We start from the raw sequence: 27,818 nt of genomic DNA, 5'->3' as shown, positions 1-27,818 counted from the left end.
TCTTCCATTCCCTTCCATTCCCTTCCGCTCCATTATTCTATTCTGTATTCTTTTCTGTTCCCTCCATTATTCTATTCTGTTCTGTGTTCTGTTTTGTTCTGTGTTCTGTTTCATTCCCTTCCATTCCGTTTTATTCCATTCCATTATTCTATTCTGTTCTGTATTCTTTTCTGTTCCACTCCATTATTCTGTTCTGTTCTGTGTTCCGTTCCATTCCACTCCATTATTTTTTTCTGCTCTGTTCTGCTCTGTTCTATTCCTTTCCACTCCACTGCATTATTCTATCTATCCTATCCAATCCTAACCTACTCTACCCTACCCTACCCTACTCTGCCTACCCTACCCAACCTACCCTACCCTCCCTACCCTACCCTATCCTACTCTTCCTACTCTACCCTACCATACCATACCCTGCCCTACCCAACCCTATCCTATCCTACCCTATCCTACTCTCCCTACCCTACCCTACCCAATGCTACCTACCCTACCCTATTCTATCTCATTCCATTATTATGTCCTATACTGTTATTTTCTATTCCATTCCATTCCTTTGAGACAACTCTGACCTGGATGACTGAGAATCTCCACATACATTTTACCTAAACTAATTAACAACCAACCAGTGGAACAACTTTCCTCCAGTCGTTCTGGGTGCTCCATCGCTGGAGGGTTTCAAGAAGAGACCAGGCAGCCATTTTGTCTGGAATGGCATAGGGTCTCCTGGACTAGATGAGGCCCCTTCCGGCTCTATGATTCTATAAGACGGTTTATCTAAAAGTCATACAAATACCAGGAACAATGCAATTGGCATGATCAGCATCCTTATTCTAAAGGAGGGCAACCTAAAAAAGACCAATTGCCTAATATCTAAATTTTTGTCACGTGACTGCAACAGTAGTGTGAGAAACTGGTCGTAAGTGACTTTTCTTCAGTGCCTTTGAACGGTCACTAAATGAAGAGTTGTAAGTCATGGACTACGTATCTATCCTATATATAAACAGGGAGCAGATTGCATACTCACTAGGACTGATGATGTTACCTAGCTGGGTTACAAAACGTCTGGAAGAAAACCACCAAGCCCAGAGAGCATCAAGGACCCCACAGTTCAGCCATGAGCCACAAATATTCTCTTCTACTGGTATTCACATGTATGTGGGGGAGGGAAAGAGGGGAAAAATAAAGGAAAGATGTAGGAATCACTCCGTTAGGCACCAGACAAGCTCAAGAGAACCTTTATTAAAATCTGCGAACTGCAGACCCCTCCTTGTAAGATCCAGGAAGCTGTTAACAACAGCCGAGCACTCTTCACACCGTAGAGAAACTAGGATCAGAAACCAGGAAGAAATAAATTTGATTCAAATTGTTTAATCCAATCTGGGGCAATGATGCCGGCAAAGAGACAACTCAGTTGGAAAGGATGAAACTCCGAAGCGGAGAAGATTTGGGGTGAACCGATGCTGGATCTGTTACATAACTGGGTAACAAGCTTGATTGGCTACCCCACAGTGGTTATCAACTCCTTTCACCAATCGCATGTAGCCCTGCTCGCCCCACTTCTCGGACCAGCTGGGAAAGAGAAGAAAGGGAGATTAATAGGTGGACAGTTGATGGTGTGTGGCAAACGTTTTGGCTCTTTGTTAGAAATTCTGTTTGTATAAAGCACAACCAGAACAAAGAGTACAATCACCATGTGCTTTACTGCTCAACTATATAACTGTAACAGGAAACAGGAAGCTCTACTTAGAAGAAAAGAGCATACAGTTTATACCATAGACCCAAACTTGTAAATACTGCCATCTACTGGCTGAATACTACTATAGTTGCACAAAAATACATTCCAACAATGAATTCCAACACTCTTGAATCGATCAAGAGGTTCTGCCGTGTCCTTTCTACAGCTGGTCCAGAATCTTTGTGGTGCTGAGGTTGAACTGCTTTAAAAATAAAAAAATCTGCCAGAAATGAAGATTGTGCAATGGATGCAATTCACATATAAGAGAGGGAGTTTGATCTACTTAAGGCCCTAGGCTAGAAAGTAAGAGATTGGGAGTTCTAGTCCTGCCTTAGTCATAAAAGCTGGTTAGGGGACCTTGGGTCAATCACCAGGAGACAGTGAGTTCTAGCCCTGGTTTAGGTGTGAAAGTCGGCTGGTGACTTTGGACCAATCACCAGGAGATGGTGAGTTCTAGTCCTACCTTAGGCATGCAAGCCAGATGTGAGACTTTGGGTCAATCACCAGGAGATTGGGAGTTCTTAGGTATAAAAAGCCAGCTGAGCCAATCTTCCCAAGGCTGAGAAACGCTGATCTAACAAATACCTTCCCCCACTTTCTTAGCTAAACCAGATAATAGCAATAGCACTTAGACTTATATACCGCTTTACAATGCTTTACAGCCTTCTCTAAGCAGTTTACACCGTCAGCATATTGCCCTCAACAATCTGGGTCCTCGTTTTACCGACCCTGGAAAGACGGAAGGCTGAGTCAACCTTGAGCCTGGTGAGATTTGAAATGCCAAATTGCAGGCAGCCAGCAGGCAGCAGAAGTAGCCTGCAGTACCGGCTGTAACCACTGTGCCACCTCGGCTCTTGAGAGTTAAATGAGATTGAACTTTGACAGGAATGGATTTTTGATGCCCTTCTCCTTCATCCTGTACCAGATCCTCTTTAGTCACCTGTTCTTTAGGATCCAATAATTTGTGGTTTTGTTACCCTCCTGCTCAGCATCGTAGCCCACGGCCAGCATGGCGTGGTTGACGCGATGGGTGCACCAGTTGCTTGCAAAGATACCTGAGCAGAAAAGAACAGAGAGGAGAGAGAGGGGGGGGGGAGGGGGAGGGAGAGAGAGAGAGAGATGATTCAGAAACCACTAGCAGGAGGTCTCTTGAACATCTGCATCTGTGCATGTACACATAGGTACCCACCCACTCAACTATTGCCATCAGCCCTGAATCTTCTGTGTATGTTCAGCAAAAGAAGCAGGGGCTGATCTTCAGCCGGCTAGCCTTGTCTTCATAATTTGACTTCATGATTGAGGGGTCTTTGGTGCTCTCTGAGCTTGGTGATTTTCTTGCACATTTCATGACCCAGCTAGGTAACTTCATCAGTGCTAGAAGGGAGAGGGGGTTTGTTCTCTGTTAATACAATGTACAGACAGACAAACTTGGATGGATAGAGATAGATAGATAGATAGATAGATAGATAGATAGATAGATAGATAGATAGATAGATAGACAGACAGACAGACAGACAGACAGACAGACAGACAAACAGACAGACATAGATGGAGAGAGAGAGAGAGAGATGATAGACAGACAGACAGACAGACTTGGATGGATAGAGATAGATAGATAGATAGATAGATAGATAGATAGATAGATAGATAGATAGATAGATAGATGACAGACAGACAGACAGACAGACATGGATGGAGAGAGAGATATGATAGACAGATAGACTTGGATGGATAGAGATAGATAGATGGATAGATGGATAGATGGATAGATGGATAGATGGATAGATAGATAGATAGATAGATAGATAGATAGATAGATAGATAGATAGATAGATAGATAGATAGATAGGCAGGCAGGCAGGCAGGCAGGGAGGCTGGCAGGCAGGCAGGCAGGCAGGCAGGCAGGCAGGCAGGCAGGCAGGCTGGCTGGCTGGCTGGCTAGCTGGCTGGCTGGCTGGCTGGATGGATGGATGGATGGACGGACAGACAGAATTGGAAGGATGGATAGATAGATATAGATGTATGGATAGATGTATAGGTAGATAGATGACATATAATGGATGGATGGATCAATAAAGATAGATAGATAGGTAGGTAGGTAGATAGACAGACAGACAAGACTGACTGACTGACTGACTGACTGACAGATGTGGGATCTTTGGTATCTTCTGAGCTTGGTTGTTTTCTTGCAGATGTTTCATGACCCAACTAGGTAACATCATCAGTGCTAGAAGGGAGTGGGGTTGATGTTAATACGCAAGTGCTTTTTGTCCTGTCAGTGTTGGTGGGGGTGTTCTTGATTGTTCCTTGATTTAGGCTGTTGTTTATCGTTTGTTTGTTTGTTTGATTGTTTGTCTGAATTGGTAGCTTCTTGATTAGAATTTTGTTTACTGCTTGATTGTTGATCCAGTGTTAGGGTTAGGGTTAGGGTCATGAGAACTTATTTATTCTATTTTTATTTACTGTTAGATTTCTGTGCCAATATGACTTTGGGTGGCTTACACTCATACAATTAGAATAACCACATAAAACATTAAAATGTTAAATGTTGGTGTTATCAAGGTAGAAGTTGAAAGATTATTAATATATATAAATAAACAATATTACTATTACTATTTATAAAGTAAATTGACCCAGGTAATAGACTGTTTACCAAGCACTAATATATATTAAAGAAAAATATTGTGTCTGTGTGTGTGCGTGCGTGCGTGTATGTGTGTGCGTGTGCGTGCGTGTGCGTGTGTAGGTGTTGGGCTGGTGTTTTTGGCTTAAAGCGTGGTCGGAGCTTCCGTCTTTCTATAAATCTTGGTGGGGTGTGTGTGAAGTGTTGGCGTTGTTTCAGTAAGTGGATTGATTGGCTGTGTGGTTGTATCATGATTGGTAGATTGGTGCTGATTGGTGCTGGCTGTGTGTCCATTGTTGTTTTGTGTTGTAGGCTGTTACAACAGGCCATTACAATACAAAACAACAATGGACACATAGCCAGCACTAATCAGCACCAATCTACCAATCATGATACAGCCACACAGCCAATCAATCCACTTATTGAAACAACGCCAGCACTCCACACACCCCCACCAAGATTTATAGAAAGACGACATCTCCGACCACGCTTTAAGCTGAAAACACCAGCCTGAAGATGGCGAGTGGGAGCTTGCCGAAACGTTGCTAAGACAATCTCAATCTTACACGGGAAAAGACCCGAATACAACAAGACCAGCATCTTGTGGCACTGATGATGTTACCTAACAGGGTCATAAAATGTCTGTAAGAAAACAAACAGCGGTATGTAAATATAAGCAGAGAGCAAACCTCACTCCCTTCTACAACTGAAGATTTTACCCATGCCCAATAGAGGCCGTCCTTGTTCAGCAAGCAAAATTGGCACCAGTGACTTGGTCGTTAAGCGGGGTAGTCGCTAAATAAAATCATCTGTAAAGTGCTTCAAGACAAGGAGGGCTCTCAAAGTGACTTTTTCATGAGCGTAGTAACTGTGAACGGTCTTTGCCTTAGGCAGTCACTAAATGAGGACTGCCCTTACTTAGCCTAGAAATCTATCTTACAGCAATCTCACACACACTCTACAGCAGGGGTGTCAAACTCAACTTCTTTGAGGGCTGTATCAGGGCTCTGGTTGACCTCAAGGGGGGATGGCCACTGGGTGGGCGTGGCCAGCTGGGCGGGTGTGGCCACTGGGCAGGCGTGGCCAGCTGGGTGGGTGTGGCCACTGGGTAAACATGGCCAACCGAGCAGGCATGGCCACCCAAGTGGGCATGGCCAGCTTGAGGTGGCAGGCTGAACCAAAGTAGGCCTCAAGCCTGAACCAAACTAGGGTTTCATGATATTAAGCTGTAACTGTTTATATAGAAATTGCAGGACATAGTGCGGTTAGACACGAGTTAGAAGGAAGTCTGTACATGAAATATGCTGAAGCGAAGCATCTATTTTAGCCTATTTGCTGGCTTGGTTGTTATTCTGTTTGGTAGACACATATTGTTAGTTCCTCAAAATACATGCTATGTTTGTCCGTTGGCTGGCCTATGTATTATGACTTCCTGTAGACATACGTTCTGTAACTCAAGGGCAAATCTTGAGGGGTGTTTCCAAAACTAATAGATGGCTTTAGCTGAAAGCGATAAACTATATAAGGAATTTCCTCTTTCACTCATTGTTCAGGCCATTTTTTCTGAACCTGCGCAATAAACATTTCCTTCTCTGAAGAGCTGGCTTTTGTGTCCCGTCTTTTCTACAACAAGCTTGACGCCATTGCCAAACTGCTGCCGTGTTTCCTCTTTGCATTGGTTAGACCAAGACGGCCCGTGGGCCAGATCTAATCACACCGCGGGCCGAATCCGGCCCGTGGGCCTTGAGTTTGACACCCGTGCTCTACAGATTCCCAAGTGCCTCAGTTCTCCTTACCCGACTTATAGAAATGGAACTGGAAACTCCGAGCGTCCACACCCAAGGATATCGGTCCCATGGTGGCTACAGCTTGCTCCAGAGCTGTCTCGTTCTCTGGCTGAATCCGCACTAAGGACGTGCAGTTGCCCACCCGCGTTTCTGGTTTGTAGCGACAGTACATCTCATCCTGCAGAGATGGGGTGAGAAGATGCAGGGAAAGTTTAGCAGCCCCTTTTCAGACTGACACCTAGAATACAGAATCATAGGAACTAGAAGGGATTGTTCTGACCTAGGCTTCCCAAGATCATGAAGCCAGCCCGATAAAACCCCTTTTATTTAGTTTAAAGGGAATTCCTCTCCAGCAAAGTCCCGGCCGGGAGTCTTTCAAGGGATTTCACAACTACAGGCCTTGATCAGGCTTGGAGAGCAGCCAGGCCGATATCTTCCAAACACCATTCTGTAGCAGACAATACTTGGCAAGAAGTCAGGAACAGATCTTCACCCTAAGGAATTGAACTAATTGCCTCCTGCAAACTCCACTCCCCTTTCGCTCCCCTTTTATTTCCTCTGGGAGGGGCCATTCACCGTTCACCTGTGGCCTTACTCCCAAGTCGACTCCTGTTCTTCAGCTGTTCCCTTCCTGTGGGAACTCTGCGCATACGCACACTGGGAACAGGCTCCAGCTCTTCTTCTGCCTCACTGATGCCTGACTCCGAAGGCAGCTGATAACTGACATACGGCCCTGGCCCCCTCTCTGCCTCCGACACAGAGCCCTCCTCAGAGCCTTCCCCAGACTCCAGGACTGGCCCATGTTCCTCCCCAACATCCTCACTGTCTTGAATCTGCCACCAGCTCCACCTGCCGCTGGCCAATTTCCTCTCTTGAGCAGTGTTTTTCAACCTCAACAACTACACTGTGTTGTTTCTCTGTGTCATATATGTGGATTTATGCATAATGTTGTCTTTCTTTCTTTCTTTCTTTCTTTCTTTCTTTCTTTCTTTCTTTCTTTCATTCTTCTTTCTTTCATCATGCTTATGTATATTGGAGGTGGCGACCCTTTTGAGAGCTGGATGCAATGAAATTTCATTGTAATGTATGCCGATTTAGTGTACATTCAAAGTGACAATAAAGTTATTCTAAGTCAACTTTAAGACGTGTGGACTTCAACTCCCAGAATTCCCCAGCCTACTTCTCCGAAACACCTGAAGGCAAGGCAAGAAGCAATGGATGGAAACTAATCAAGCAGAGAACTAGAAATGAGGAGAAATGTCCTGTTTTCAATCATAATAATGTTGGACGGGGCCTTGGAGATCTTCTAGTCTGATCCCCTGCTCAAGCAGGAGAACCTATATCATTTCAAACTGGTGGCTGTCCAGGCTCTTCTTAAAAACTTCCAGTGTTGGGGCATTCACAACTTCTGGAGGCAAGTTGTTCCGCTGGTCAATTGTTCTCACTGTCAGGAAATTTCTCCTCACTTCTAAATTGCTTCTTTTCTTGATTAATTTCCACCCATTGCTTCTTGCCTTGCCTTCAGGTGCTTTGGAGAATAGCTTGACTCCCTCTTCTTTGGGGCAGCCCCAGAGATATTGGAAGACTGCTATCATGTCTCCCCCTGGCCTAGTCCTTCTTATTATTAAACCAGACCTACCCAGTTCCTGCAACCGTTCTTCTTATGTTTCAACCTCCAATTGTCCTAATCATTTTTGTTGCTCTTCTCTGCACTCTTTCTAGAGTCTCCACATCTTTTAAATATTACAGCAAGCAAACTGTGGGACCAAATTAGCTATCAATTTGCCATTTAGTGCCTTTACTTTGTGATTTAATGCACAAAATAAACAGGTTGCAAATCACGGTTTTGGTTTTCCTGCCTAGGCAGCGGGTTGGACTAGAAGACCTCCAAGGTCCCTTCCAACCCTGCTATTGCACTGCATTGTATTGTATCTCTATTTGATGCCTTGCCCATGTCTGCCTCCTTCCCCTCCCTCACCTTCTCCTGGTAAGGGTAATCCTGCTCCGAATCGATGCCTCCATTCTGCCGAACGTATTCGAAGGCGTGGCTGACGTAGCCCCCGTGGCAGCCCTTGTTGCCCAGCTTCCAGGAGCAATCCATGAGGTTCTGCTCGCTCAGGGGGACCAGCTTCCCCGTCTTCTTGAAGAGCAGCCCTTCCAGAGCCCCCGTGGCACTGAAGGCCCAGCAGGAGCCGCAGCGTCCCTGGGAAGACAGCAAGAGGCGGAGAGGAGCTCCAGGGAGGACCAGCAGGGCGAAGCTGGCCCTCTTGGTTCTGTACTTCATGATGATGGTGGAGGGAGACGGAGACGGAGACGGAGAAAGAAAAGGAGAAGGAAAATGAAGAAAAGATAGAAAGGGAAGGGGAAGTAGGAAGAGAAGAGAAGGGGCAGGGAAGCAGTGGTAGAGAGGGAAGGAGGAGGAGAAGAGAATGGGAAGGAGAAAGGGAAGGAATGGTAGAGAGAGGGGAGGAGGAAGATATAAAGAAAAAGAGAAGGAAAATGAAGAAAAGATAGAAGGGGAAGGAGGAGGAGAGAAGAAGAAGGGAAAGGGGAAGGAATGGTAGAGAGGGAGGAGCAGGAGAAGAAATGGAGAAGGAGAGAAGGAAGGAGCAGAATGGAGAAGGAGGAGAAATGGAGGAAAAGAAATGGAGAAGGAGGAGAAAGGGAATGGAGAAAGGAAAGGGGAAGGAGTGATAAAGAGAGGGAGGAGGAGAAATGATGGAGGAGGAAGATGGAGTCAAAGGAGAAGAAAAAAAGAGAAGATAGAGGAGGAGGAGAGGAGGGACGGAGGAGGAGGAGAGAAGCAGTGGTAAAGAGGGAAGAAGGAGGAGAAGAGAAGGGGAAGGGATGGTAGAGAGGGAGGAGGAATGGAGAAGGAGAAGGAGAGAAGGGGAAGAAATGGAGGATGGGGAGAAATGGAGAAGGGGAAGGAGAAGAAATAGAGGAGGAGGAGAGAAGGGGAAGGAATGGTAGAAAAGGAGGAGAAATGGAGAAGGAGGAGAAGAGAAAGGGAAAGGGAAGCAGTGGTAGAGAGGGAAGAAGGAGAAGATAAGAGAAGGGGAAGGAATGGGAGGGAGGGAGGAGGAGGAGGAGAAATGGAGAAGGGGAAGGAGAGAAGGGGAAGGAAAAGGGGAAGGAACGGTAGAGAGGGAGAAGGAGAAGAAATGGAGGAGGAGGGGGGACAAGGAGGAGGAGGTCAGCAGAAGGAGGGGGAGGAGAAAAAGAAAGAGATAGGGAAGGAGAAGAAAGAGAAGGCGGACAAGAAGAAGAAGATAGGAAGAAAGTGAAGAGAGGAGAAGAAAGAAAAAGGAAGATGAAGAGAAGAGGGAGGGGATAAGGAGAGAAGGAAAAAAAGGAAGAGGAGGATCAGAGAAAGAGGAGAAGAAAGAGGAGAATGAGAAGAAGAAAGAAGGAAGAAGAGAAACAGGAAGAAGAAGAGAAAAATCCATCACTGGAAATGCTCTGCAGGGACAGAAGAACAAGCTGCTCCCATATCAGTGCAGGAGGAGGAGGAGGAGGAGAAGGAGGAGGAAGAAGAAGACATTTCATAGAGCTGCAAGTCAATGTGAAAAAAAAGAAAAATTCTACCTGGACTCCCAAATCTCCAACTCACCTGATTTTTCACAGGAGTAACGTAACCCTTCGTACGCCAGTCCACCTGCTTGGGAATCTCCTCTGTGGCTGATTCTTGGAAGTAAGTGTCCCCCTCTTCGTACTCTTCGGCTCGACTTTGCTGGAAACCATTCAACATCTGGTTAAACTCCTCATCTGTCTGGAGAAGAAATCGGGAATTTTTGTCTCCCGCTTGGGAGTCTTAAACCTTTCAGCAGGACAGCCAAGCAAGCCGTGGGAGAAACTGAGGCAGAGAAGGGGCAGGTGGAAATTGGAGCTACTAGTAAGGTTGTCATCGAAGGGAGGCCCATGCGTAGCCACTATAGGACACCCGTTCTCATTCTTGGCAACTTTAAGTAGGTGGACGTCAACTCCCAGAATTCCCCAGCCAGCATTTGTGGACTTCAATTCCCAGAATTCCCCAGCAGTGAATTCAGTGGAGAGGGAATGGTGATTTTATAGTATCCTTCCCCTGCCACACCCACCAAGCCACACCCACCAAGCCACACCCACCAAGCCACGCCCACAGAACCAGTAGTAAAAGAAATTGAATCCCACCACTGGCCCTCAGCCATAATAGGAATTGCCCAAAGCCTCTTCATTACATTATTACCCAGCAAGATTCAACCAAGCTTGGGACTCAAGACACTACAAAGTTACCCCTGCGTAGCCCCATGGGAGGCTGACAACCAATCAGAATACTTATCTTACACAGGTACAGGAAGCTCCAAGGCGGGGCCCAAGAGAGGGTATAAATCAGTGGTGGGTTTCAAAAAATTTTCGAACCTACTCTGTGGGTGTGGCCTCCTTTGTGGGAGTGGCTTGATGGCCATGTGACCTAATGGGAGTGGCTTGTGTTTTCTCTCTCTCTCTCTTTCCTTCCTTTTGTCTCCCTGTTCCTTTTTCCTTTTTTTCTTTCATCTCTCACTTTTTCTTTTTCTTTTTTATTTCTCTTTCTCTCCCTCCCTCCCTCCCTCCCTCCCTCCCTCCCTCTCTCTCTCTCTCTCTCTCTCTCTCTCTCTCTCAGTGGTGGGTTTCAAAAAAATTTTGAACCTCTTCTGTAGGTGTGGCCTGCTTTCCGGGTCCACTGGTGCTCTTCTAACCGGTTCAGTAGATTTGACAAACCGGTTCTACCGAATAGGTGCAAACTGGTAGGAACTCACCTCTGGTATAAATCAATCAATCAATCTATCTATCTATCTATCTATCTATCTATCTATCTATCTATCTATCCATCCATCCATCCATCCATCCATCCATCCATCCATCCATCCATCCATCCATCATCTATCTATCTATCTATCATTTAACAGAACTTTTTTATTTTTCTTTAAAAAAAACACAAATATGTCATCATTTGTTGATCATTAAGACATTGAAGTACAATTTTTTTTTGATGTGTGTACCCCTCCCTCCCTCCACCCCCCCACCCCCCCTCCTCCTTCCCCCCCCCCGACTTCCCAGAACCCGTACACGGTATGGATTTTTAACTAACATAGTCTAAAATCTATTGAGAAAAAAGAAATAAAGAAATTAATGACATTCTAGATTGACCTTAGCTTCTTCTTACTGAACTGACTTTTAACAGTTTAAATCATTTCTGATCTTAAGCATAGGCTAACTGGAATTTCTTAGTCCCGTATTTATTTTGTATATAGTCAATCCATTTTTTCCAGTCTCGTTTATATCTCTCATTTGAATGATCTTTGAGATATGCCGATATTTTAGCCATTTCAGCTAAGTTTGTTACTTTCAATGTCCATTCTTGAATTGTAGGCAAGTCTTCCTTCTTCCAATATTGCGCCACCAACAGTCTTGCTGCAGTTATCAGGTGCAGAATCAAATTGGTCTCTACCACTGTAAAGTCAGTACATATACCTAGTAAAAATAACTGAGGACTAAACTTTATCCTTCTTTTAAAAACATTTTGCATGACCCACCATATTTTTATCCAAAATGCCTTAACCTTTTGGCAGGTCCACCATATATGATAATATGTAGCATCGAGAGAACCACACCTCCAACATTTAGGCTGTACATTCGGATACATAGAAGCCAACTTTTTAGGATCTAAATGCCATCTATAGAACATCTTGTAAAAATTTTCTCTCAGATTTTGAGCTTGTGTAAATTTCACATTTCTTACCCAGATTCTTTCCCATGTATCCAACATTATTGGTTCCTCAATATTTTGAGCCCATTTTATCATACAATCTTTAACTAATTCTGTTTCCGAATCCATCTGTATTAATACATTATATATCCTCTTTATATGCATTAAGCTTTGATCTCTTATTTGTTTAAGCAGATTATCCTCAACTTGAATAAAACCAATTTTTTGATCTATTTTCCACCTAGCCTGTAATTGCCCATACTGGAACCATGTTTGAACTACCTTCTCCTCTTTTAATACCTCTAAAGATTTTAATTGTAATACCCCCCTTTCCGAGGTAAGAAGCTGTCTGTAGGTAATTCTGTCCTGTTTTTGTGCTGTATTCATATTTTCAATTGCGTGTCTAGGAATTGCCCACATGGGTATCTTGTCATTTAATTTATATTGGTATTTCTTCCAGACCCGCAATAAAGCATTTCTTAAAATATGACTTTTAAAGTTCTTATCCAATTTTTTGTTGAATAACAGGTAAGCATGCCAACCAAATACCAGATCGTGTCCCTCAATGTTCAATATTCTATCATTGGTTAAGTGAATCCAATCACTAATTACAGATAATACCACTGCATCATAATATAGTTTTAAATTAGGTAGTTTCAATCCTCCTCTCTCACGTACATCTTGCATTATTTTCATCTTTACCCTCGGCTTCTTTCCTGCCCACACAAATTTGTTGATACCCTTCTGCCATTCTAAAAGGTTCGCATCTTTTTTAAGTATAGGTAACATTTGGAAAAGAAATAAAAATTTTGGTAAAATGTTCATTTTCACTGCCGCTATCCTACCCAGCAAAGATAAGTGCAATTTCTCCCATTTTTTCATCTCTGTCTGTATGCTATGCCAAAGTGGTTCATAATTATGCTTATATAATTTCCCATTTGAAGTTAAAATGTTAACTCCAAGATATTTGACTTTTTTAACTACCTCACATCCTAGCATCACTCCTAATTCTTCCTTTTGTTTAATATTCATATTTATAGCTAATATTTTGGTTTTTCCTAAGTTTATTTTAAAGCCCGACACTTGACCATATTGATTAATCATATTCATTAAAACCATACTAGATTCCTGCGGTTGTTCCAATATTATGACCAAATCATCCGCAAAAGCGCGGACTCTATATTCTTGCTGCCTAATCTTGATCCCTTTTAAACCATCCAAGCCCCGTATTTTATTCAACAATACTTCCAAAGTTATAATAAACAATAATGGGGACAAAGGACAGCCCTGTCTTGTACCTTTTCCAATTTGAAAAGAGTCTGTTAGACTTCCATTGACTATGATTTGTGCTGTTTGCTGTTGGTATATTGCTTTAATTGACTGTAAAAAATTATCTCCTATCTGCATTTTTTGCAATATCTTCAACAGAAATTGCCAGTTAACTCGATCAAAGGCCTTCTCAGCATCCAAAAATATAAACGCAGCAGGGATCTGGTTGTTCTTTCCCAAATATTCTAATGCATTACTAATAATTAATCTAACATTACTTTTCATCTGCCTCCCTTGTATAAAACCTGTTTGGTCCGTATGTATCAATTGTTGAGTGACCAACATTAACCTATTTGCTAATATTTTAGTAAAAATTTTATAATCTACATTCAGTAATGAAATAGGTCTATAATTTTTGGGTTGAGTAGTATCTTGATCTTCTTTGGGTATCAAAGATATAAACGCTGTCTTCCAAGATGGAGGGACTTTACCTTCCGTTTGAATCATATTAAATAATTCTCTAAGAGGTTCTACCATTTCTAACTGTAAGTTTTTATAGTAAACCGCTGTCAAGCCATCTGTACCTGGTGCTTTCCCTGACTTTAATTGCTTAATTACCTGCAGGATTTCCCCCGAGGTTATTGGTTGATTCAATTTTTGCCTGTGTTCTTCTCTAACTGAAGGTATTTTCTCTTTGTCTAAATATTTGTCTATGTCTAAACCATTAATTTTATCCCCTTTATACAGTTCTGTAAAAAATTCCCAGAAAGCCTTTTGAATCTCTTCCTGTTGAAATACCTCCTTCCCTCTGTAAATCAGTTTAGATATATTTCGAGTTTTCCTTTTTTTCCTAATCTGATAAGCTAACCATCTGCCAGGTTTGTTTGCATTACAAAAAGTATTGTGTTTTGCATATAATAGATTAGTAGCCACCTGGTCAGAGATCAACATGTCAAATTGAGATTTTAATATGTTAATAGCTTCCTTAACCTTTGTATCGTCTGGGTTCATTGTTAACTCCAGCTCTTTTCTCTTAATTTCCTCTTCCAGTTCTGTTCGTTTTAACCCTTGCTTATTTCTATGTGTTTTATTTATATTCATCAAAACTCCTCTCATATACGCTTTGCTTGCGTCCCATACAAATTCCATAGATGTACCCTTATTCATATTCAAAACAAAATATTCAGATAGTAATTTTTTACAATCATTAATATACTTTTCATATCTAAATAAGTTTTCGTTCAATCTCCAAGACCTTCTTGCCTGCACTACCCTTCCCAACTCCATCCAAACTGGGTTATGGTCCGAAAGGATCCTAGCTGCAATCTTTGTTTTCTTGACCCTAGAAAGCAAATCATTAGTGGTTAGAATAAAATCAATCCTTGAGAGGGATTGATGCCTGTCCGAGAAGAAAGTGAAGTCACATTCCTCTGCATTTCTTTCTCGCCAAATATCTCTCAATTCAAAATCATCCATAATGTCAAAGAAAGGTTTGGGTAACTTTGCTCGCATCTTGGTATTTAGGCGGGAAATCTTCTTATCTCTCTTAGTGTCTATCACTCCATTCCAGTCACCCAATAGTATACAGGAACTATAGTCCCACTGTACTAATTTAGCATGAAGATTTCTATAGAATCTATCTTGCTGTTGATTGGGAGCATAAATTCCCAAAAGTAATGTCTTTTTCCCTTCTAAGATTAAGTCTAAAGCAATATATCTTCCGAAGGGATCTGCTTCTATTAATTCAGCTTTCATATCTTTTCTTAAGTATACAACTATACCATTCTTCTTTTCCATAGCAGAAGCTGCAAAATGTTGACCAAGTTTTGAGTTGATCAAATATTTTTGATCAGTTGACTTGATATGAGTTTCTTGCAAACAAATTACATCGTTCTTAAACTGTTTGAGATAATGAAATATTTTCTTCCTCTTCTGTGGAGAGTTCAGTCCGTTGACATTCCATGTTAAAATCTTAGTTGTCATCTTTGGTTGGTTGAAGCATTTTTAGAGCTTCCTGCACGGCCTGTTTAACCTTAGGTCTAGCTCCTCCCATTGCTTCCAGATTTGTTGTTGTAGATCCTTGATCGATGGCCGATGATTGTTGATGCTGTTGCTTTTTAGCTTGTTTCTCCATACGTCTAGTAGTCATGCGGCTAGGTCTTGGTTCCATAGCACCTTGCACTTCTAGAGAAGAAAGATGCTCCATCTTGTCTGGTGGTTGTGTAGTTTGCTGTCTATCCTGTCCTTCTTGTGGTCTTTCTCTAGGTCCAGATGGTGCAGGGTGTCCGGCCTTCAATATATTATAATAAAAATCTCGGGCTTTCCATACAGAGTTGAGGCGGTACCTTTGCTTATCAAATGTAAATATGATGCCAAATGGTGCATCCCATCTATACTGTATCTGACGATTTCTGAGTTCTTCGACCAAAAAAGCGTAGTCTCTCCTGGCTCTTAACATTTGAGGTGGTATCTCTTTCAAAACAACCAGATCTTGACCGCCAATTTGAAGCTTAGTGTTATAAGATGCTTGCAGTACCATATTTCTAAACTCTCTTGTAGTAAAATATATAACGATGTCTCGAGGAAGCTGCTTCTGCTTTGCCAGCCAGGAGTTAACGCGGTAAGCTTTGTCAATTTGCCAGTCTTGATTGGTCCCTGGTCTTCCCATCAGGCGGTCAAAAGCTTCCGATAGGATCTGTTTCAGGTTCTCCTGTTTCTCCTCACGCAGCCCCCTTACTCTTAATGCGAACTCCATTTGTCGGTACTGTATCATAATAATTTCTTTTTCAGCATTTTCCACTTTTTGTTCCACCACCTCTCTTTTCAATGTCAAGTTAGCATTGGCATCATTAAGAACCTCTAGGGTATCTTCCACTCCAGAAATATGTTCTGTTAATACAGTTACAAGACTCAGCATGTCATCTCTAATTTTATCAACCTTAGCATCAAATTTCTCATACAGCTCCTGTTTAAGTCCTTTTATTTCACTTTTAATTTCTTCTTTCATTTCTTTTATTTCCTCTTTTCTCTCCTGCTTTACCACCTCTCTATTATCTCTAAACTTATCTTCCATTTTAATTGTCTGTGCATTAAGAGCCTCGCTTAGATTACTCAGGAAAAATTCTTTCGTTAACACATCCCCAGCAGGGGGTGTAGGAAGCGGAGGCTGCAGCTTTGTGCCAGGCACTGAGGATGTGCCCCTGGAAGTAGAGGGTGACGACTTCAAGTTAATATTTGGTTTTGAGGCCATTTCAAAATTTATCTGCCTGCAGTTAATAAAACTCTTTTGCCTGAATATGCAGCTTTAAGTAAAGAGGCTTTTATTTTGAAGTTTAAGGCTTGGCAAAACTTTCAGTGAGTAAACATTGTAACAAGACCATTCAGCAGATTCATCACCATTTAACTTCCAAATAAGCAAGGTTAATGAAGGAGTAAAATTCTTCTATTGTGAAACCAAAACAAATGATAAGCAATCTCTTTTGTTTTGAATTCTTGTGAGGATTAGCAAAAAGTGTTCGTTATTACCGGAGAAACCAGCCTGCTCGGCGCCATTTTAGAAGCCTCTGAGTAAATAATTTTTCGGAGGAGAAAAAGAAAAGAAGCTAAAATGTTGATAAGCAATTATTGTCCACAGTAAACGGATCCAGCTCGTGATAAGAATAAATCAAACAAAACTTTGAGCAGAGTGGGAGAGACCTACTTTGTCCTGCACAAGGCAGTTTGAAGTTCCCAGCACGGACAGCCGTTCTGCCTTGGGCTAGCCCCCCTTTCCTTGCAAGCACAAAAGCTGCAAAAATCGAAGAGCATTTGCCAGCAAAACAGTTTCTTCTTTCCTTCTTGCCTGAAGGATAAGAAAACCTGATAAGACGTCAGATGGAAGATCCTCTAAACAGGTACGTAGCCAGGAATTCGGAGGCAGCTGATTTTTTGCTGCCCCCACCAGTAGGCTCCTCCCAGGAAGTCCTATCTATCTATCTATCTATCTATCTATCTATCTATCTATCTATCTATCTATCTATCTATCTACCTACCTACCTACCTACCTACCTACCTACCTACCTACCTACCTACCTATCTCCCTCTCTCTCCCTCTCTCTCTCCCATGTGCTATTTGTGCCCAGGATTTCAAACCATGTGATCCTGTCCACCATTAAACCATCTTTCCAATCAGCCTCCTTCATGGTATTGGATCTGGGTACTTGAGAGACCGCCTGCTGCCAATTACCTCCCACAGACCCATCAGATCTCACAGGGTTGGCCTCCTCCGGGTACCATCTACCAGCCAATGCCACCTGGCTATTACCCGGGGGAGGGCCTTCTCTGTGGCAGCTCCGGCCCTCTGGAACGAACTCCCCGCAGGGATTCGGACCCTCACCTCTCTCCAGGCCTTCCGAAAAGCCATCAAAACCTGGCTTTGCCGGCAGGCCTGGGGGTGATGAGTTCCCCTCCCCTCTCGACATGTATGGTTGTGTGACTGTTGTTTACTTTTATTATTTGTATTTTGTTTTTTATGTTCCCCTTTTTCCCCCTTGAATTGTTCGGCACCCTGAGTCCTCCCGGAGAAGGGTGGCATACAAATAATAAAATTCTATTCTATTCTATTCCATGTTTCCAGTGTCTTCCTCCCCACTTGGAACTGAACCCAGATGAGCATTTCTTCCAACAGTGATCCATGGGCATCACAAAGATGACACAACTGAGCAATTCAACCACAACAACAACAACAACCCCTTCCAAAGTTTGCCTGGTTACCAGATCACCCAAATGGTTCATGGCCAGTTGGAAACTGTGTTTGCCCCGAGCGGCTTCCAAATTGTGCTGTTCAATTCTCCACAGGTTCTTCTCCCACACCATCCGACGGAAAGCTTCTTCCTCCTGAAACGAGAAAAAAGGGCCCGTCACAAATTGTTATGGCCCACCAGTGGAGCTGGCAGCAGAGTCAGGCAGTGAGGAGGGTTGGGGAGGAACCTGGGCCAGTCCTGGAGTCTGGGGAAGGCTCTGATGAGGGCTCTGTGTCGGAGGCAGAGAAGGGGGCCAGGGCCCTCTGACAGTTATCAGCTGCCTTCGGAGTCAGACATCAGTGAGGCAGAAGAACAGCTGGAGCCTGTTCCCAGTGTGCACATGCACAGAGTTGCCAGATGAAGGGAACAGCTAAAGAACAGGGGTCGACTTGGGAGTAAGGCCACAGGTAGAAAATGAATCCCCCCCCCCAGGGAATAAAGAGGAGCGAAATGGAAGTGGAGTTTGCAGGAGAGAATTAGTTCAATTCATTAGGGTGAAGATCTGTTCCTGACTTCTTGCCAAGTATTGTCTGCTACTGAGTGGCGTTTGGAAGATATCGGCCTGGCCGCTCCCCAAGCCTGATCAAGGCCTGTAGTTGTGAAATCTCTTGAAAGACTGCTGGCCGGGACTTTGCTGGAGAGGATTTCCCTTTAAACTAAATAAAAGGAGTTTTATTGGGACGAGGAGCCGGCTTCGTGCTTTTGGGAAGCCTAGGTCAGAACGCAAATTGAGAGACAGAAATGCTTCTCCCGAAGCCCAAGATCACCCCAAGGAAAAACCCCAAATTTAAAGAACATTTTAATTGAAGCTTCGTTTCAGGGAGACACCATGATCCAGCAGGCTGATAAAAGAAGCAATAATAGACTTCGAGGCAGGTAGTCCTCGACTTACGACCACAATTGAGCCCAACATTTTTATTGCTAAGAGAGACATTTGTTAGGTGGGTTTTGCCCCGTTTTACAGCCTTTCTTGCCATCGTTGTTAAGTGAATCAAGGCAGTTGTTAAGTTAGGAATGAGGTCGTTAAATGAATCAGGCTTCCTCATTGACCGTCATAAATATGAGCCAGTTGGCAAGCATCTGAATTTGATCATGTGCCCACAAGGATGCTGCAACTGTCATAAGTGTGAAAAATTGACATCCACCCATCTCAAAGCCTGCTGACTGGGGAATTCTGCTAGTTGAAATCCACCCATCTTAAAGCTTGCTGACTGGGGAATTCTGGGAGCTGAAATCCACCCATCTCAAAGCCTGCTGACTGGGGAATTCTGGGAGCTGAAGTCCACCCATCTTAAAGCCTGCTGGCTGGGGAATTCTGGGAGTTAGCAATAGCAATAGCAGTTAGACTTATATACCGCTTCATAGGGCTTTCAGCCCTCTCTAAGCGGTTTACAGAGTCAGCATAATGCCCCCAACAACAATCCGGGTCCTCATTTTACCCACCTCGGAAGGATGGAAGGCTGAGTCAGCCCTGAGCTGGTGAGATTTGAACAGCCGAACGGCAGAACTGCAGTCAGCTGAAGTAGCCTGCAGTGCTGCATTTAACCACTGCGCCACCCATCTCAAAGCCTGCTGACTGGGGAATTCTGGGAGCTGAAGTCCATCCATCTTAAAGCATATCAGCTAGGGAATTCTGGGAGTTGAAATCCACCCATCTTAAAGCTTGCTGACTGGGGAATTCTGGGAGCTGAAATCCACCCATCTTAAAGCTTGCTGACTGGGGAATTCTGGGAGTTAAAGCCCACCTATCTTAAAGCCTGCTGACTGGGGAATTCTGGGAGCTGAAATCCACCCATCTTAAAGCATGCCGGCTGGGGAATTCTGGGAGTTAGCAATAGCAATAGCAGTTAGACTTATATACCGCTTCATAGGGCTTTCAGCCCTCTCTAAGCAGTTTACAGAGTCAGCATATTGCCCCCAACAACAATCCGGGTCCTCATTTTACCCACCTCGGAAGGATGGAAGGCTGAGTCAACCCTGAGCCGGTGAGATTTGAACAGCCGAACGGCAGAACTGCAGTCAGCTGAAGTAGCCTGTAGTGCTGCATTTAACCACTGCGCCACCCATCTCAAAACCTGCTGACTGGGGAATTCTGGGAGCTGAAGCCCACCTATCTTAAATCTGTCAAAGTTGAAAACCTTTGATGTAACCATACAATACAGTAGAATTAGCCCTTCTGGACAAGGCTGACACAAACTCACCTCCAGGTATCCTTTGGCGTGGCTTTCTTTCCATCCCTCCCATGCTCCTTCCAGGGTCAGATCCACGGGGCTGCAGGATACCTTCAGAAAGACCAGTGTTGCCACGCTGAGCCGAAAAAATGACAACATGTCTCTGCCTTGGTGGAAATGAAGATAGTTAAGGATGCTGAAAGCTGGGCACCCTTTGTCCCCAGTGATTTTATTCACCCCTCAACTGCTGCATGATTGATTTCTCTCCTAAATAGAAAGCTTTGCATTTGTACCGGTTAAATTTCATTTTGTTGTTTTGAACCCATGTCTCCAGCTTACCCAGAGTATCTTCACGGAGTTTGTTTTTGTCTCCTGGAACCAGAGGTGGGTTCCTACCAGTTCACACCTATTCGGTAGAACCAGTTCGTCAAATCTACCGAACCGGTTAGAAGAGGTTCCACCAGTGGACCCGGAAAGCAGGCCACACCTACAGAAGAGGTTCCAAACATTTTTGAAACCCACCACTGCCTGGAACCCGGTTTTGTAACCCTTGCAAATTTAATAAGCATTTTCTCTTGTCCCCTCCCTCCCTAAATCATTAATAGAAATAACAACCATCTTGGTTGGGGATTTTGAAGTTTTCAAAAATGTCCATTCAAATTCACTATAGAGACCAGAAAAACAAAATGTATAGGTATACATTTAAAGGTATAGTATATAGGTACCTGGCTCAATAGTTATAACTGCAAGAAAGATAGACTAGAATAAAAGAGTTGGAAGGGACCTTGGAGGTCTTCTAGTCTAACCCCTGCTTAGGCAGGAAACCCTACACCACTTCAGACAAATTGTTGTCCAATCTCTCCTTAAAAAGTTCCAGTGTTGGAGCATTTACAACTTCTGGAGGCAAGTAGTTCCATTGGTTAATTGTTCTCTCTGTCAGGAAATAGGATCTTGGAGTCCTCCTGGACAATCACTTAAATATGAGCCAGCTGTGTGCAGCAGCTGCCAAAAAAAGCCAACACGGTTCTAGGCTGCATAAACAGAAGGATAAGATCATGTGAAGTGTTAATATCACTTTATAATAGTTTGATAAGACCATACTGGGAATACGGCATCCAGTTTTGGTCGCCACAATGTTTAAAAAATGTTGAGACTTTAGAAAGAGTGCAGAGAAGAGCAACAAAGAGGATTAGAGGACTGGAGGCTAAAACATATGAAGAACGGTTGCAGGAACTGGGTATGTCTAGTTTAATAGAAAGAAGGACTAGGGGAGACATGATAGCAGTCTTCTGATAACTCACGTGTTGCCACAAAGAAGAGGGAGACAAGCTATTCTCCAAAGCACCTGAGGGCAGGAGAATAGAATAGAATAGAATAGAATAGAATTCTTTATTGGCTAAGTGTGATTGAACACACAAGGAATTTGTCTTTGGTGCATATGCTCTAATAAAATACATTCATCAAGAATAAAAAGATGCAATACTTAGTCAAGGATACTAATAAGTTATCAAATCGTATTAGGACACAATTAAAAACAATGTAAATTGAAAAGTACAAGCAACATGGTTGCAATCCTAAGTTGGAAAAGACAGATATTAATAAGGCAGAGAAGAATAATAGTAATACAGTGTTAGTGTCAGGCCTGCAATTATATTCCTTTTAGAATTTTGGCCTGCCACACTTTCTCTTATTTCATTATGCTGTTTCATTAGTATAGTCGATGGGAGGGGGAAATAGAAAGGAGTAGAATTGTGGAATGTATTGTTGTCATTCTTTTCTAGAAGACCAAGGTCATCTTTTGTCTCCGCACCTCGACACCTGACCGGAAGCAGCTGGGTGTGGATGCCAGCGTGGAAGAAGAAGATTGGACCATGTGATGGATTTGTGGGTGTGGGGACAAGATCATGAACTTTTAACTGGGTGGGATTCTGAGGTCATTTCCAGAATTGGGATTAACACAGATGTGCTAAGACGTCTGCTTTATTAAATTGGAACTTTAAGGATGGTTTTGCCTTGGACTCTGATTTAATTCTACATGACACTTGGAACGCTGACAGTTAGTACATTAGTTGACAGTGCTGTGGGAATTAGTTGTTTAAGCAGAGTGATGGCATTCGGGGAAAACCTGAAGAAGCAATGGGTGGAAACTAATCAAGGAGAGAACTAAGGAGAAATTTCCTGACAGTTAGAACGATCAGTGGAACTGTTTGCCTTCATAAGTTGAAGTGAAATATTAGAGGCAGATTATGTTTTGCTCTTGTTAGATTTTTCATCCAATACGACTAGACAGCTTGAAAATGGGTGGGGTGTTAAATGGATCGCTGCAGTTAATTACACGGTAAAAAAGACACAAGGGGGAAAAAACAAAATAAAACACAGAACATACATAACAATATACAATAATTTTACAGCTTTCTATATCGGCTTTCCTTCTTCTTAGCTTTTATAATTCTCCCTGTCTTCTTTACTGTTTTTAAAGATTAAAACATTCGATAAAATTATTTCTAAAAAAATAATAATAATTACACGGTTGTTAAGTGAGTCAAGGTCACAAAAGGGGAAGATTTTTTATTTTATTTTTACGAGCCTGTAATAGCACTAGCATTTAGACTTATATACTGCTTTACAGTGCTTTTACAGCCCTCTCTAAGCGGTTTACAGAGTAAGCCTCTGCCGCAACAATCTGGGCCCTCCTTTTACCGACTTTGGAAAGACGGAAGGCTGAGTCAACCTTGAGCTGGTGAGACTCGAACTGCCAAACTGCTGGCATCCGGCAGTCCGCAGAACTAGTACTACATTCTAACTACTGCGCCACCATGACTCCCTTGCTTCAGGGTGGGTTCGGGGAAATTGATCATTTACTGGCCGAGTGCCCTTCCTGACGCCTACGTGGTGGTCACAGCAGATATTTTCTTTTTGTGTCTTGAAAGAGAAACTCCTCTTGCTGCCTAGGATTGAACTCTCAACCTTCCACGTGGGAAGCGAGAGTCTTCCCCTCCAGGCCACCGTGTCACTCTACTGTCACTTTACAATAAAGTAGAATTAATTCATCCGCCTGTGCTTTGCCTTTGGCCATTGCAAGGTTGACAAGGCCATTCTGCCCCACTTCCCATTGGTGGCTGTTTCTGTGGTTCTGCTCCCCTATGCTCACACACATGCCACACACATGCACAAAGACATACAGACCAAAATGTGAATGCTCCTGCATGCACAGAGGAAGCAAAACTTGCCTCATTGAGATTGCAACATTTCTGGGAGAACTAAAAGGAAACCTTTCTGCAAAACATCCAGTTTCCAAAAGTTAAAAACGCAGGGTTTGTGATTGAGGGGGTTTAGAATAGAACAGAACAGAATAGAATATAATAACAGAGTTGGAAGGTACCTTGGAGGTCTTCTAGTCCAACCCCCTGCTTAGGCAGGAAACCCTATACCATTTCAGACAAATGGCTATCCAACATCTTCTTAAAGATTTCCAGTGTTGGGGCATTCACAACTTTTGGAGGCAATTTCTGTTCCACTGATTAATTGTTCTCATTGCCAGGAAATTTCTCCTCAGTTCTAAGTTGCTTCTCTCTTTGATTAGTTTCCACCAATTGCTTCTTGTTCTACACTCAGGTGCTTTGGAGAATAGTTTGATTGCCTCTTCTTTGTGGGCAACCCCTAAAATATTGGAAAACTGCTATCATGTCTCCCCTAGTCCTTCTTTTCATTAAACATTAGACATATCCATTTCCTGCAACCGTTCCTCATATGTTTTAACCTCCAATTGCCCTAATCATCTTTGTTGCTCTTCTCTGCACACTTTCTAGAGTCTCCACATTTTTTCTACATCGTGGCGACCAAAACTGACTGCAAATATTCCAAGGGTGGCCTTACCAAGGCCTTATAAAGTGGTGTTAACCCTTCGCGTGATCTTGATTCTATCCCTCTGTTGATGCAGCCTAGAACCGTGTTGGCTTTTTTGGCAGCTGCAACTGCCAAAAAAATCTGGTAATTAAGTTATAACTCTTAAAACTTCTACCATCCACACCAATAACAATCTACACCACAAAAAGTATGTGTGTGTGTGTGTGTGTGTGTGTGTGTCTGTGTCTGTGTGTCTGTGATCAAATGAGATGATGTGAAACGGGCACAAGCATCTTAGGCACATGACAAATATATGGTCAAGTGGAGCTTCCAGAGGCTGGGGCAGTCCACCTAAAAATTTTTCCAGTTTTTCCCAGTTGTCTGGGAAAACTAGTGGAGTCCTTTGAACTCTGATGCTGGAGAAGTCTCCTGCGAGTCCCTTGGATTGCAAGGCCATCCAACCGGTCAGACCTAGAGGAGATCAACTCTGACGGCTCTTTAGAAGGTCCTAAATCCTGAAGATAAAACTCAAATAATTTGGCCACCTAATGAGAAGGAAGGACTCCCTGGAGAAGAGCCTCATGCTGGGAAAGATGGATGGGAAGAGAATAAGGGGCGACAGAGAATGAGGGGGCTGGATGGAGTCACTGAAGCAGTAGGAGTGAGCTTAAAGGGACTCCAGAGGATGGTAGAGGACAGGAAGGCCTGGAGGAACGTTGTCCCTGGGATTGCGATGGATCGGACACGACTTTGCAACTAACAACAACATAAATTTTTTTAAAACCAAGCATTTCCTAGGATCTTGAGTGCAGCTCCCTGTTTAATGGACAATGGCTGACCTTTCCCTTGGCCAAACAGGAGTTCTGTCCCCAATTTATAACCCCTTTCTCTCAACTGCACTTACCACTTTCCCGTAGAAAAGGCTAGGAAAAGAGACGCCTTCAGCAACGGCCAAAGTCACCAGATCTATTGAACCTTCTCTTCCTGCCCCAGTTTCCTTTCACTGGCGCTGCTTCCACTTGCTGGGTTTTGCAAAGCTGAAAGCCACAACTTTGTTGAAGCGAGCCCAGCTTCCACGCAGCCTCCATCAGTAGCTCTCCAACGCAACAGAGGATGTGGTTTCCTTGTGGTGGTCCGGAACTCGGCGCTTGATGACTCGGGATGTCTCGTGAGGTTCAAAGAAGAGAACTGGGTACACAAGTGCATGAAAAAATAATAAATGCATGGGACCAGGAAGAGAACTTTGGCAACGAAAAAGGTCACGATAATTTTCAGAAACGATGTACCCGATACAGAGCAGGGAAAACGCCCCAGAACTCTCTTTTCATTCCAGTTCTAAACACCACCCCAAATCTACACCCCACTTTAGAAGAGACAGGGAGAAACTGGAGGGGTTCAGACACAAGAGATAGGATGACTTCTTTATTTTTTTAAGAGTTACACAGAATCAGAATCAGAACAGAGCTGGAAGGGACCTGGGAGGTCACTTAATCCAGCCCCGTTCAAGCAGAAGACTCTATACCCGTGATGGGGAACCTGTGGCACGCATGCCATCGACAACTGCTCTTCTGTATGGTTTTCATGTTTGTAACTTGTTTGTCGTCGTCCCCCCCCCCCGCCCTTTGAACTGTGAGCCGCCCTGTCCCCTCAGGGAAAAGGGCGGCATACAAATAAAGTAAATTGAAATTGAAATTGAATTCTGGTTTCTGGCGTGCACATCTGCAGCTGATCTTCTTGGATGCCAGAGGCCTGGAAAATGCCCTGAAAACGCCCCCCAAAATGGCCTGAAGATGGCTGAAAAGTGGCCAAAACCAGCCAAAATTTAGGCATGTGAGCATTGGCTAGCTGCTCTTCTGGTTTCTGGCATGTGCCTATGCACCTGGCAGCTGAACTTCGCGGGTACTAGAGCACTGGAAAATGGCCTGAGAATGTCCCCCCCCAAAAAAACCAGCCTGAAAACAGCCCGAAAAATGGCCAGAAACGGCCAAAAAAAACCCCAGGCATATGTGAGCAGCCAGCTGGTCTTCGGGTTTTCGGTGTGCACACATACATGTGTGTGCATGTGCATTCTGGTTTGGAGCACTTGGTGCCAAAAAGGTTCGCCATCACTGCCCTATGCCATTTCGGACAAGTTTGTTAAGGTTTTAAAAACCTCCAGTGATAGAGCGCCAGTGGTGGGATTCAGCCAGTTCGCACCTATTCGGGAGAACCGGTCGGTAACTTTCTAAGCGCTCTACATGGGGCTGGCCTTGAAAAGTGTTCAGAGACTACAATTGGTCCAGAATGCAGCCGTGCGAGCGATACTGGGTGTTCCTAGATACACCCATGTTACACCTGTCCTCTGTGAACTGCACTGGCTCCCTATTGGTCTCCGAACACGCTTCAAGGTGCTGGTTATCACCTTTAAAGCCCTACATGGCCTAGGACCTGGATATCTCCGTGACCGCCTCCTGCCACATACCTCCCAGCGCCCAATAAGATCGCACAGGGTGGGCCTTCTCCGGGTGCCGTCGACTACACAATGTCGTCTGGCGGCTCCTCGGGGGAGAGCCTTCTCTGTTGCTGCCCCGGCCCTATGGAATGATCTACCCACTGAGATCCGGACCCCCCCCTACTTTCTCGGCCTTCCGAAAGTCTTATTAAGACCTGGCTGTTCCGGCAGGCCTGGGGCTGTTGATCTTTGACTGAGCTTCAGCCCCACTAAGATTGAGTGCATGTTGTGTCTTTTTTTAATTCGCTTTGTCTTGTATTTTAAATTCTTTTAATATCTTTTAATATTTTTTAAATTGTTTTTATGTAAGCCACCCGGAGTCCTTCAGGATTGGGCGGCATACAAATACATTAAAACCTTAAAACCTTAAATCTTAAGTAGTTCAGAGAACCGGTTGTTGGAAGAAATCTCCTTTTGTTTTTTTCCCCACTTTACAGGGCTAATCCTGTAAGGAAGGCAGGAAGGAAACATTCTGGTGTTGTTTCTAGCCTCATCTTTATTGCCCTGCTTACAGAAACTGCCTCTCCAGTTAACCCTTACTACATTGTCACAGCTAAGGCGAAGCGTCCATCGACCTGAGTGACGTTGAGGTGGCCATGCCCACATGGTCACATGACCACCAAGCCCCACCTACCCAGATGGTCATTAGGGCAGAGAACCAATTGTTAAATTATTTGAATCCCACCACTGTGGAGCGCCCACAACTTCTGGAGGCAGGTAGTTCCACGGGTTAATTGTTCTCGTAGGAAGTTTCTCCTCAATTCCAGTTGTTTCTCCCTCCTTAGTTAGTTTCCATCCGTTGTTTCTTGTCTTCACTTCGGGTGCTTTGCAGAATCTTCTCGGTGGCATCCCTTCAAATACCGGAAGACTGCTATCCTGTCCCCCCCTAGTTCTCGACTTCCGACATTTGAGCCCGATTATTTCCATGGCTAAGCGAGACAGCGGCTAAGTGAGTTTTGCTCCATTTTCCGACCTGTCTTGCCACCGGTGTTAAGTGTGTTAGTGCAGCCGTTAAGCGAGGTAACAGGGTTCTTAAATGAGTCTGCCTTTCCCCATTGACTTCGCGGGTTGGATGGTCGCAAAATGGGATCACGTGACCCCGGGACACTGCAACCGTCATAAATACGAGCCATAAATACGAGTTGTGAGTCGAAGACCACAACTCAGCTTAGCAACGAAAATGTGTTAATATGGTGGTAAAAAAAGAGCTGAGGTGGCACAGTGGTTAGATTGCAGTACTGCAGGCTACTTCAAGCTGACTGCTAGCTGCAGTTCGGCAGTTCGAATCTCACCAGGCTCGAAGTTGACTTAGCCTTCCATCCTTCCGAGGTGGGTAAAATGAGGACCCAGATTGTTAGGGGCAAGAGGCGGACTCTGTAAACCGCTTAGAGGG

At 43.8% G+C, this 27,818-nt stretch overlaps 1 protein-coding gene across 2 annotated transcripts; it reads right to left on the bottom strand.

The window, feature by feature from the left end:
* Positions 1-1,216: 1,216 nt before the first annotated feature.
* On the bottom strand, positions 1,217-25,053 carry LOC116502889 (cathepsin L1-like). 2 transcript variants are annotated; one of them, XM_032208884.1, is made up of 8 exons: positions 24,839-25,053; positions 20,119-20,255; positions 17,889-18,011; positions 9,756-9,914; positions 8,121-8,345; positions 6,152-6,320; positions 2,673-2,787; positions 1,217-1,566 (listed from the first exon to the last, which is right to left on the bottom strand). In XM_032208884.1, exons 2-8 carry the CDS (start codon positions 20,245-20,247, stop codon positions 1,467-1,469), a joined length of 1,020 nt encoding a protein of 339 aa, XP_032064775.1. In that variant the 5' UTR covers positions 20,248-20,255; positions 24,839-25,053; the 3' UTR covers positions 1,217-1,466. The 2 variants fall into 2 exon arrangements, with proteins under 2 accessions (XP_032064775.1, XP_032064782.1); XM_032208891.1 differs by having other exon boundaries at positions 20,119-20,251.
* Between the last annotated feature and the right edge of the window lie 2,765 nt (positions 25,054-27,818).

This window comes from Thamnophis elegans, chromosome 1, assembly GCF_009769535.1.
Source record: "Thamnophis elegans isolate rThaEle1 chromosome 1, rThaEle1.pri, whole genome shotgun sequence".
Taxonomy (NCBI): Eukaryota; Metazoa; Chordata; class Lepidosauria; order Squamata; family Colubridae; genus Thamnophis; species Thamnophis elegans.
Note: the sequence above shows the minus strand (reverse complement) of the source record. Positions and strands in the feature narration are given on the sequence as shown.